This window comes from Salvelinus sp. IW2-2015, linkage group LG8 (assembly GCF_002910315.2).
Source record: "Salvelinus sp. IW2-2015 linkage group LG8, ASM291031v2, whole genome shotgun sequence".
NCBI classification, from domain to species: domain Eukaryota; kingdom Metazoa; phylum Chordata; class Actinopteri; order Salmoniformes; family Salmonidae; genus Salvelinus; species Salvelinus sp. IW2-2015.
Window position 1 is genome coordinate 40,427,613 of NC_036848.1, and position 12,304 is coordinate 40,439,916.

A 12,304-nucleotide genomic window follows, 5' to 3' on the forward strand; every position below is an offset into this window, starting at 1 on the left:
CCAGATAACATTCATATATTAGTCATTTCTGAGACTCACTTGGATAATTCATTTGATGATACAGCAGTAGCAATACAACATCATAGAAGAGACAGAAATGCATATGGGGAGGTGTTTCTGTATATATTCAGAGCCATATTTACATTTACATTTTAGTCATTTAGCAGACGCTCTTATCCAGAGCGACTTACAGTAGAGTGCATACATTTTTATTACATTTTTTTTTTTTATACATACTGAGACAAGGATATCCCTACCGGCCAAACCCTCCCTTCCGGCCAAACCCTCCCTAACCCGGACGACGCTATGCCAATTGTGCGTCGCCCCACGGATCTCCCGGTTGCGGCCGGCTGCGACAGAGCCTGGGCGCGAACCCAGAGACTCTGGTGGCGCAGCTAGCACTGCGATGCAGTGCCCTAGACCACTGCGCCACCCGGGAGACTATATCCCTGTAATGCTTAGAGAATATCTTATGTCAAGTGTTATTGAAGTGTTGTGGTTGCAGGTTCACTTAGCACATCTAAAGCCTTTTCTTTTGGGGTGTTGCTATAGGCCACCAAGTGTGAATAGTCAGTATCTAAATAATATGTGTGAAATGCTTGATAGTGTATGTGATGTAAACAGAGAGGTCTACTTTCTTGGGAACCTGAATTTTGACTGGTTTTCATCAAGATGTCCGCTCAAGAGGAAGCTTCTCACTGTAACCAGTGTCTGTAATCTGGTCCAGGTTATTAATCAACCTACCAGGGTGTTTACAAACACTACAGGAACAAGATCATCCACATGTATCGATCACATTTTTACTGATACTGTAGAACTTTGTTCTAAAGCTGTTTCTGTACCCACTGGATGCGGTGATCACAATATAGTGGCTATATCCAGGTAAGCCAAAGTTCCAACAGCTGAGCCTAAAATAGTGTAAAAGAGATCATACAAAAGATTTTGCGGTGAGCCTTATGTGGATGATGTTAAAATATTTGTTGGTCTGATGTGATTAGTAAGAAGCATCCAGATGCTGCACTTGATGAATTTATGAAATTGCTTCTTCCAATTATTGATAAACTTGCACCTGTTAAGAAACTGACTGTTACATGCTGACCACACCGCTCATGTCGCGCCAACGAGTGTTGCCAAGTGCTAAAAAAGAAGTCAGTTCTATTTGTGACGCTGAATGCGGTGCAAGTCCTGCCTCTCCCATCTCCTCATCAGTTTATAGAAGCAGATACCCACGTGCCATCTCCTCATTGGTTATACCCACGTGGGTGATTGAAAGATGAACTGAGTTCGGTCGGTCGTCGTGGTAACTATGAAAGTTAGATGCCAATCGCCATATAAAGTCCAAAGAAGAAAAAACCTGGAAGGAGGAGAGCTGACTATAAACGATTCGGGTTGACCGTTTTATGAGTGGATTAATTGTCGGAGTAGAGGACCTTTTGCATTTTTGCATTTCAGGTAAAATAATAAATTAAATTACAGGTTGTAATGCACCAAAATAGGAAAAACGCCAAGGGGGATGAATACTTTTGCAAGGCACTGTATGTCTGTAATAAAGAGATGCTCTGCTTTTTTGACACCACACTCCAAAAAGCAAATTCAAAGGCCTTTTGGTAGGCTGTCATTGTAAATAAGAATTTGTTCTTAACTGACTTGCATGTGTAAATAAATAAAAATATGGACTTGGTCTTTTACCACSCCTACCTTGTCACAACACAAGTGACTGGCTCAAACGCATTAAGAAGGAAAGAAATTCCACAAATTAACCAAATTTACAAGGCACACCTGTTAATTGAAATGCATTCCAGGTGTCTACCTCGTGAAGCTGGTTGAGAGAATGCCAGAGTGTGCAAAGCTGTCATCATTGCAGCGTGTGGCTACTTAGAAGAATCTCAAATATAAAATATATTTTTGGTTACTACGTGATTCCATATGTTTATAAGTCCTCTATGACAACAAAATCATAAACAACAGAGTAGGACTGGCTAATAAGTCCATAGTTTTGGGGTTATGCTCAGGTAAAACAATTTMGCTAATCTATACTTCCATATTTCCAAGTCCTAGTCTTGAAGATCAAGGGGTATAACATTTTATTTGAATGACTGGAATTCTGATAGACTATGGTTTTTAATGTAAAGATATAATTTAATCATATTATATGGAGTAGAAAGCGATAGGTTAGAAGAAGCCTACATAACCAATCCATAAAGTAACATTTTACATCCATTTATGGGCAGTTATGTAAACTTTAACATTGATTTATCCTGCAACAGATGTCGTTCAAATGGTAACATACATTTTTGTCTTCTTCTAATGCCTCTTAAGGGGAAAGTAATTTAAAAGTAGCTGAATGTACTCAGATTACATTACCGAGTTTGTGTAATCCAAAAGTTATGTTACTGATTACAATTCTGGKCAGGTAACTAGTAACTGTAACGGATTACATTTAGAAAGTAGCCTACCCAACCCTGGTAGTAGCTGACGTGTATAGTGTTGGGTCATCGGCTTACATAGACACAATGGCTTTACTGAAAGCCAGTAGCATGTCGTTAGTAAAGATTGAAAAAAGTAAAGGGCCTAGTCAGCTGCAGATCATGACCGATAATGTCAAAAGCTGCACTGAAGTCTAACAAAACAGCCCCCCCATCAATTTCTCTCAGCCAATCATCAGTCATTTGTGTAGGTGCTGTGCATGTTGAATGTCCTTCCCTATAAGCGTGCTAAAAGTCTGTAAATTAGCATTGTATCTGGTCAAACACAGTTTTACTAAGGGTTGGTAACAGGCTTATTGGTCGGCTATTTGAACCAGTAAAGTGGGCTTTACTATTCTTAGGAAGCGGAATTACTCTTGCTTCCTTCCAGCCCCGAGGGCACACACTTTCTAGTAAGCTTAAATTGAAGATATGGCAAATAGGATGGTAATATCGTCCGCTATTATCCTCAGTAATTTTCTGTCCAAGTTGTCAGACCCAGGTGGCTTGTCATTGTCATTGACCCAGGTGGCTTGTCAATAATTTTTTCACCTCTTCCACACTCACTTAACTGAATACAAAAATTCAGTAATGGGGATTCTAATCACAGCTGCCACCCTAGTGTTCGAGCTTCCAGTTTCTCGAAGTAGGCCCAGAGCTTTGCCACTCTCCTAGCCCAGAGAGTTTCCCTGTCGGGACAAAAGTTTTCAGCACTACAGTAGGCTCCCACCCTTCAGCCATTCTAGTTTCGCTGTCTCCAGCTTTACTCAGCCCCTAGTCCGCTGCCCCGCCAGGCTTTAGGTTCTCTGCCCCACTAGGTCTGCACTCTCTGCCCTTAGTTGGTCAGCTGCCTCCAGCCTCAGTCAGCAAGCAGTCAGCTACGCACTAAACCTCCTGCCCTAGTTCTAGGCCATCTATCTCTATCAGCCCCTTGACCTGGTGGGCCCACTGTTTCCTGACCCAGGGGGCTGCTGTTTCCAGCTCTGGGTGGCTGCCCGCCTCCTGCACTAAAATACCCTCTGTCCCTTGCACCTGAGAAACTTCCTGACCTCATCTCTGGGCCCAGCCTGCCCCTGCCTACAGATCCTTAATGGGCCCCGCTAATGCTCCACCGTGGTAGCCATTGCCTTGCAATTTAAAATACTTTGATTGCCTGAGTGGTGAGTCACCAACGTCAGCCGCAGGCAGTATCCTGCCAATGACAGTTGTGGCTAATTCATGACTCTGGCACCAGAGGGACATTTTTTTGTTTTGTTGTCAGGGACCATGTACAACATGCCATTGCACCATATTCCTGTATTGTGATGGCAGCATCATGTTATGGGTATTTTTGCCATCGGCAGGGACTGGGGAGTTTGTCAAGATTAAAATAAATATGAAAGGAGCAAAGCCCAGATAAAACGTTTGAAGAAACCCTGCCTCAGTCTTCTGAATCTTTTTTTTGCGGGACAATTACACATATTTGAATGCCAAAGACACACCAGATGGCTTTCCAATAGGTGTTGTGTTCCTGAATGTTCCAGTCTCTGTCCTGACATAAATCAGTGTGCGAATCAAGGACAAGATTTTAATATTGCTGTCCTTCAATGACCAACAAAATTTGCTGAGCTTGAGCAATTTTGACAAAAACAATGAATATAGTGGAGTCCGAAATTAATAACACCCTTGATAAAGATGAGCAATAATGACTCGATAAAATAAATAATTCAAATACTGAGATATTGTATGATAACAATTTTGTGAAATTATATGATGTTATACTAATACAATTGCTCAAGTAATATATTTTTTCTCCCGAAGAGGTAGGGGTTCAAATGATTGACATCCCTAAAGATTTTTATAAATAACGTATTTGGTCCCATATTCGTTGCATGCAATAAATACAAACTTGTGACACTCTAAGCTTGTTGGATGCATTTGCAGTTCGTTTTGGTTGTGTTTCAGAGTTCAAAGATCATACCCCCATGCTAACCTCCCGTTATTGGTAATTGTGAGAGTTTAACATGTCTTGGGGATATGATCTTTGACCTCTTTCTTACTCATCATTCACAATTTTTCAGGATTATCCGTAATCATGGTAGCATCCACATTGATGTGTGTTTAGAAACATATTCTATTCTTATTTATAAAAAAGTGACAATAAATGACTTAACATTTATTTATATTGGGCACAAAATAAGCTGAAAAACCATAACTAACTGCAAATGCATCCAAGTTTGTAGAGTCACAAGCTTGTAGTTGTTGTGCATAGGAATATGGGACCAAATACTGAACTTTAACTACTTTTATAATTTTGACCCCCTACCTTTGAGGGAAAAAAATTATAACTTGTTAAACAAAATCTCGTTCTCTGAGCAATTATATTAGTATAAAATAATTTCCCAATATTATGAGCATTCAATAAAGCTCAATATTTGAGTTATTTTATGCAGTGATTATTGCTCATCTCTATGAAGGGTGTAAAAATGTTCAAACCCCACTATTGGTCACCCTAATTTGTATTTATTTACAAGTCATTTTGAAAATGTTCTATAATTTGTAGGTTGAGTACATTGGGAGGAAAAAAAGTAAGTAATTGAATCAATTTTTGGGGTTACATTTTAAGGCAGCAAAATGTGAAGACTGCAAGGGGTGTGTAGACTAACTAGACACTGTATATGTGTTATAAACATCTCTCTAACATCACTATGTCTTCAGTGCTCTAGTGCTGCTATCTGTATCCATACCACACAAGGTCATATTGGGTAAATGTTTCTCTGTAAAACACATAGGGGTCTCAGAGGGTGACTCAAACTATTCAATGTGTTTTCCATGTGGAAATGACATTGACTTTCATGGCATCTAATGCACAGTCTGTTGACCATAGGTAATGAAATGGAGGTCAGGTTTTCAAACACACATTAACAGCTTTATTCAACCTCTATAGACCTGCATTGTCGTGTCATTGGTACTGTTGTATCACCTGCAAGGACTTGAAATTAGTTTGCTCTGATTGAAAATGCCACTCCTATTTCTTTCAGACTAGAATCCTTGTTACATGCAAATGTATCTATTGCAAATCCAGCAATTTCCTAATTGAATCAAAGAAATCTTTAAGTGCATTCGATGTATTAACTTTCCATTTCTATTTGTACGAAACTATCGGTCTTGGCAAAACATTTCTATTGTCTTAATACATAAACACTTTAGTTCACAAAACAGCAATGGCACATTAAAAACTTGACCGGTACCTGGCTTGTACTTTCTCCAACATCCAGCAAACCTGCTCAATGTTGTCTGAAGGTACATTAGAAACAATGAAATGAAGTCTAGGGATACTGTTCTTTCCAGTGTCTTGTCATTCATATCACACTTCCAGCACAAACTTATTTTCTTTCACAAAAACATGCTGGGAGACAGTGGGTGCACTTATGGGATGCAAAGGAAACACATTAAGTAGAATTCTGCTGATGCCAGAAGTTTCCCACACTTTATTTGAAACAAAGACAGACAGGACTGGAGTCTGATGTTAACGGGTTCCTTCTTCCTTACATGGTGGTGTTGATCATGGCACAGAGAAACAGGCTTAAGACAGACGGTCCAGTCCAGGTTCAGAAAGCAACTTGTGAGAGTCCTGGAACAAGCAGACGATAGTGTCATTGGTGATCTTATAAAGAACAGTGATATAAATTAAAAACAATGTTCTGTATCCAAATGTAAAGACTTAAAAAGGAACTTTGTGACAGTACTCTAACCCATATGTACCTAGCTTGAGCTTGTCCTTGGTGGCCCAGCAGATACTGTAATGTTGGAGGAGCTGCTGCAGAAGTTCCTTCTCATCCAGAAATTCCAGACGCTCTATTCTGTATTAAAAAAAAGATGGAGAAACAAAATAAAGAGTTTAATAAAAAAAATAAAAAAATAAAATTGAGCTAAACAATGTGAAACTGACAACGGAGAAATAACATGATGCCTAATGTATTGAACAGACTTTATACAACAGGTGGGTCTAATCCTGAATGATGATTGGTTAAAAGCACATTCCAGCCGGTGTCTATTCCACAAGTTACCACCGGCTGAATCTTTGACGTTAAAATGCCTATTTACTCTGTTCCATCTGACTGCGCAATCGACTCTCATCAGCCCAGCCAGGGAAGTTATAAACTTGCTCTCCACTATAAAAATCTAGAAATTATCTCACATTTCTTTTAGACTAACATTTAGTTTTCAACAGCGGAGATTTGTATAAACCTTGCTGTCTGTCTCTCCAAAATGTTCAAATTTCGATTTCCAACTGTCCCATAGTAATGAATGTGTAGCGGTCGGAACGAGAGGCAGGCAGTGTTTCTCAGCCAGTCTAAATCATTAATCAGCTGGCATCATTTTTATGGATATATATACAAAGAATATACAATCGGAAAAAGGTCAAARGAAACGAAGTGCAGCTAGTTTGCAGTCTTTCCTGCTTCAGTTTGAAGTTGTGTTAGCTGTGTACTCTGAACAGTGTCCTGACAAGAGAGCACATTTTCTATGCCAGGTAAAATCGTGCCTCATTAGCTCATTGTTATGGATGTATCCAAGTAAATGTCACTAGAAAACAGCTTAAACAAATGCAGCTACTGTTGTTATTCTGTCTGCACGGTTTGACGTAACTAAGTTAGCCAGCAAGGGATAAGAAAGTTGCCAGCAGGTATAGCAATGGAACATTTAGAACGAACGACTGGGTCGTGTCTCTGGCAACCGACCCAATAGAACGAACGACCAGTCAGATTGGGTAGCAACCCTATATTTGTTTCGGGACTATATAAATAAAATAACATTGTATTGGTCACATACACATGTTTAGCAGATGTTATTGGTCACATACACATGTTTAGCAGATGTTATTGGTCACATACACATGTTTAGCAGATGTTATTGGTCACATACACATGTTTAGTAGATGTTATTGCGGTTGTAGCAAAATGCTTGTTTCTAGCTCCAACACTGCAGTAATATCTAACCATTTCACAACAATACACACAAATCTAAAGGAATGGAATTAAGAATATATAAATATTTGGATGAGTAATGTAGGAGCGGCAGACTAAAATACAGTAGAATAGAATACAGTATATACACATGAGATGAGTAATGCAAACTATGTCAACATTATAAAAGTGACTCTTGTGGAAGGATGAAATTGTATAAATCAATTTATCAAAATAACATTTTTTATTAAAATATTATTTGAATATGTTGTATAAATGGGATAATGTCCTCGAAGCCAGTGTTTGGAGGATATATTGGCACGGTTTGAAGGCCCTCGACTAACAACACCCGTGCCAATATATCCTCCAAACACTGGCTTCGATAGCATTAACACTTAAGTGTCTTACCTTGCCACATCATCCTGAGGTATAACACTGTACACAGTCATCATGTCCAGAGCATCTGCATTCTCCCAGCCCGTCTTTAGGAAGCGCTCTTTCTACAAATGCAAGCATGTTTCACTTCAGGACATGTCTTGCACAAAATCAACACTTGGGATTTGTTGTTCAATTGTCATGATTGAGTACCTATATGTTTGGGGTGACATTTGATCAAGTTTCAATGCTGAATATTTACAAGCAACGGATTTAAGTCATACTGACTGTGAAACTTTCAAAAAGAACCAAAACTCTTGACCAAGTGACCTCATAAGTCTTCGGCCCTGAGACCTTAAGTTTGGTTCCACAGACAGAGATCTGGAGACTGACACAGGTGCTGTAAATACAGAATTGTGGTCTTCTAATCACAACAGTGTTGCTCTATGCAGGCCTGGAAGGCACCCACTCAGCATGTATACACAGTGTTTGCGTCACAAAGTGAACCTTATCTAACTGTGCTCCATAATCACTGCTGCCTTCAGATTTATTTAGCTAATTCTGTAACGTCACTTCTGATCTAATACAAAGGTGTTTTAAAGTGTTGTTGTAAAGTTGCTGTACGGTTGAGGGTGCTGTACCTGCGATTCCAGTGACTGACACACCTCCACTCCTGCCAGATTACACTGACGACGCTGCAGATTCTCAATCATCACCTGGCCAAAACGATCCAGCATGTTCACCTAGAAAGAGAGAGAAACAATTAGCCTAGACGTTCAGCAATATAGATGGAATCAGCAGAGGCATTCTATCTCGCCATAGTTCAGAGTCTGATCTTGTTCATCCTTTACCTGCTCATAGTTGACGAACATGGCTGTGTGGAAGGTGACTGAGGCCCAGTTCACCAGCTTGGATGACTGATCTGGAGTCATGTAGACCAGCACACACTCTGACAGGAACAACGTAGGCAACCTAGAAGGAGAACAAAACATCCCCAAGTTAGAAAAAGCCAGAGGATTCCTAATCAGTTCTGCATGTAAAAAAAAGGTATACATTTTATGTATGGGATGCATCCTACATGCAAATAAATGTTGTCTATTTCACCTTTGTTACATCTGCTTAATTTCTCCCTTGAATGTCAGAATCTGTGACATAAAACACCACATCCACAGAGCCTTTGGCACAAGTGGCAGACATTTTAGAAGACACTTGAATCCACAAAAAAAAAAGTTCTAACGTCATTGAGGCTTGGCTGGTAGACCAGACCTCACAGGAAGACGTTAATACATGCACTAAAACAGTAAGCTCAAAAAAAAAAAAAAAACCTTGGTTGACACTGGGCCAGTGACTATGGCGGCTTTTCCAAGTTTTATAGGCTGAGATCAAAGGAGATAGGGCTCTTTGACACACAGGTGGAAAGTATGGAAAATCAAAGAGCACCCAAGTGTATGATCGTTGTCATCAGGAACTGACTGCCAAACACTCAGCCACGTCTGGCCAAGACCATAAATACGAGTTAGGTACAGGGAAAGAACACTGTCAGCCCAAGACATCAATAGCATGCCAAACATCCTACTGTAGACCTACAGCAAAACTGGTGATCCACTGATAAGGTTGGATACTGCTACCTCAAATGGCTAGACTCTTGCAAAGCTGTCCAACAAAATTAAATAAAAATAGTGCAACGGTGAATGCTAGGCCAAACATGTTCAATATAATGTTATTTTCACTGACTCTGGGTTGAGATGGAACTTCTTCAGTTTGTCATCTAGGCCTGGGATGTCCCTGAGGTCAGCACCGATGATGCAGTACCTGTCTGAGTCTAGACTGTGGCCATCTGAAACAGACAATACAAATGAAGACTAGGTGAATATCAAATGTTACCACAAGAGACAATTACATACAATTATGTTGATTTGGATCAGCCAATGTATTTTACTTCATTACCTAGTAATAGTGAGTCTGTGGAGTGGGTCTCAATGAGAGGTTTTGACAGTGGTGGTTTTGTCCTGAAGAGAAGGTTCACAACATTATAACTACTGTTTCTTATTAACAGATTATCACACTACAAGTGTAGCTGGACAGACTATTTCCAAAGTGTTTATAGACAGGATCTGCTTCCCTCTACAGGTCAATTTCTGACATTACTGAGACCACAGTGACATCAAAACAAATTAAACCAAAAACTGATGTATATGAATTATTCTAAAAGAGAAAAAGAAGAACGTCTTACTTTATGTTGTGTATTTTCCTGGCAGCAATCATTGGAAAGTCAACTTCAAAATATTTTCTAGGCATGAGGTTTTCATCCTAAAAACATACAAATGACAAATGAAAGACAAAGCAAGTAAAAACCAAGACCAAGCATGAATTGTACTCTAAGATTAATGCATTTCTTTAATGGGATTATTAGACTGTACCTTTAGCCTCCAGAAAGTGGTGTCCAGCCCTGCCCCCAGGTTCACTATCTGACAGTCACACTTTGTTTTCCTGAGGAAGGCATCCAGGAGGTAGTTCATTCCCTGCACGCGGGCATAGTAGCCTAACAGAGGACAACAAAGATTTAGTAATACAGTATTAAGCAAGCCTTTTTCACACCAAAAAGTAAATAAATGTGTTTTTGTCTCTGGCCAACATTGACTTGCCTCTGTTAATTTCTGGAGCTTTTCGTTCCCCTACCGACCTCACAAAATACTGGACATAGGGGTCCGTCCAGTAGCCTTTACTGGTTGCATATCTGAAAATCAAACAAATGGTAAGTATTGCATGTCCAAACGCAGTATAAAAAAAATACTACACTCCCATGTATGAAATAAGTCTTATTGTGTCATTTACTGTGTAAAATCTGAATAAATACTAATGGCAAGCTGATTATTTATTCCACCACTATGTGGTTCAATAGATACACTTTTCATGTTGATGGTAAGCAGGTGGCTACAACTGGGGGAGGCAATTAACGTGTTGCAAACGCACAGCAACAATGTCGCAATTCGGATCACCTAGTTAAGCAGCAGCTTGTACATGTTATGAATCTAGCTAGCTAGCTACCTTTTGCATGTCGTTGCATCGTCACAAGTCGACCTCACTGCTTCGTCGGCAGTGTCTAAATCTGTGAAGGGTTGTCGGGCAGCCATCTAACAGTTTCACACCTCATACAAAAGTCCCTGTTGTTAATATTTAAAAAGAAAAACGGTATTCTCTGCAACACCAAATGCATCAGCTGTTCCAATGTGGCTAACGTTAGCTAGTTGCTAACACTGTATAACTTTGACCGTAGCTTTGCTGCCGGGCAAAACAACTTGACAAGCCAGTTGGCCAAACTCTATAGTAGATGGACGAATTGATATAAGAAGCAGTTAAATCATTTAACTACTGTCGCATAACATATGCAAGAAATTCGGTTAAATTGGCATTATTTAGCTACCACTGCTCGGCTGAAGGAGCTTGCCAGTCTTCAACATCCGGTGCCTACAATGTATGTGTTCTTCTTCGATGAGGTTTAAGAGCGGTTGGCATCCTATAAATGTTGCATTACCGCCACCTACTACACTGGAGTACAACTCCCTTATACCTTGCTTGAAAATAAATAAATAAACAAATATCCTACCATCTAACACTACACTCACAAAAATAATACCACCCTAATCCACTATTTAAATATATTTAGTCCTACTTCAGGCCAACAACCTGAAAGGATGGGACACCACCACTTAACACCCCCCAAAGCTTTCCCTCGCCCTCCATTTGGCAAATCTGACCATAATACTATACTCCWGATTCCTGCTTACAAGCACAAATTAAAGGAGGAAGCACAAGTGACTCGGTCTATAAAAAAGTGGTCAGATGAAGCAGATGCTAAGCTACAGGACTGTTTGGCTAGCACAGACTGGAATATGTTCCTGGATTCTTCCGATGGCACTGAGGAGTACACCACATCAATAAGTGCATCGATGACGTCGTCCCCACAGTGACTGTACGTACATACCCCAACCAGAAGCCATGGATTACATGCAGCATTCGCACTGAACTAAAGGGTAGAGCTGCCGCTTTCCAGGAGCGGGACTCTAACCCGTAAGCTTATAAGAAATCACGCTATGCCCTCCGACGAACCATCAAACAGGCAAAGCGTCAATACAGGACTAAGATCGAATCGTACTAAACTGGCTCCGACGCTCGTCAGGTGTGGCAGGGCTTGGAAACTATTAGACTACAAAGGGAAGCACAGCCAAGAGCTGCCCAGTGACACGAGCCTACCAGATGAGCCAAATAACTTTATGCTCACTTGTGCCCAAGAACACTAAGGTAACCTGCCTAAACGACTACAACCTCTGTAGCCATGAAATGCTTTGAAAGGCTGGTCATGACTCACACCAACACTATTATCCCAGAAACCCTACACCCACTCCAATTTGCATACCGCCCCAACAGATCCACAGATGATGCAATCTCTATTGCACTCCACACTGCCCTTTCACACCAAGATAAAAGGAACACCTATGTCAGAATGCTATTCAT

The 12,304-nt window shown here is 40.2% G+C and overlaps 1 protein-coding gene across 1 annotated transcript; it reads right to left on the bottom strand.

Moving 5' to 3' along the window:
• Positions 1 to 5,901: 5,901 nt before the first annotated feature.
• lcmt1 (leucine carboxyl methyltransferase 1) lies at positions 5,902 to 11,280 on the bottom strand. Its single transcript, XM_023993365.2, has 11 exons — positions 10,838 to 11,280; positions 10,435 to 10,526; positions 10,210 to 10,331; positions 10,023 to 10,099; positions 9,737 to 9,798; positions 9,524 to 9,626; positions 8,641 to 8,761; positions 8,431 to 8,532; positions 7,823 to 7,914; positions 6,210 to 6,307; positions 5,902 to 6,078 (listed from the first exon to the last, which is right to left on the bottom strand). The coding sequence occupies exons 1-11, from the start codon at positions 10,921 to 10,923 to the stop codon at positions 6,056 to 6,058; spliced, it is 978 nt and encodes a 325-aa protein (XP_023849133.1). The 5' UTR covers positions 10,924 to 11,280; the 3' UTR covers positions 5,902 to 6,055.
• Between the last annotated feature and the right edge of the window lie 1,024 nt (positions 11,281 to 12,304).

Bases quoted from the DNA above. Each gene is read 5' to 3' on its own strand.
- lcmt1 (XM_023993365.2), bottom strand. From the start codon at position 10,923: ATGGCTGCCCGACAACCCTTCACAGATTTAGACACTGCCGACGAAGCA. The intron at 9,627-9,736 runs GTAATGAAGTAA...TGTCTGTTTCAG, and splicing joins CACAGACTCACTATTACTAG to ATGGCCACAGTCTAGACTCA. The intron at 8,762-9,523 runs GTCAGTGAAAAT...TTCTCCTTCTAG, and splicing joins AAGTTCCATCTCAACCCAGA to GTTGCCTACGTTGTTCCTGT.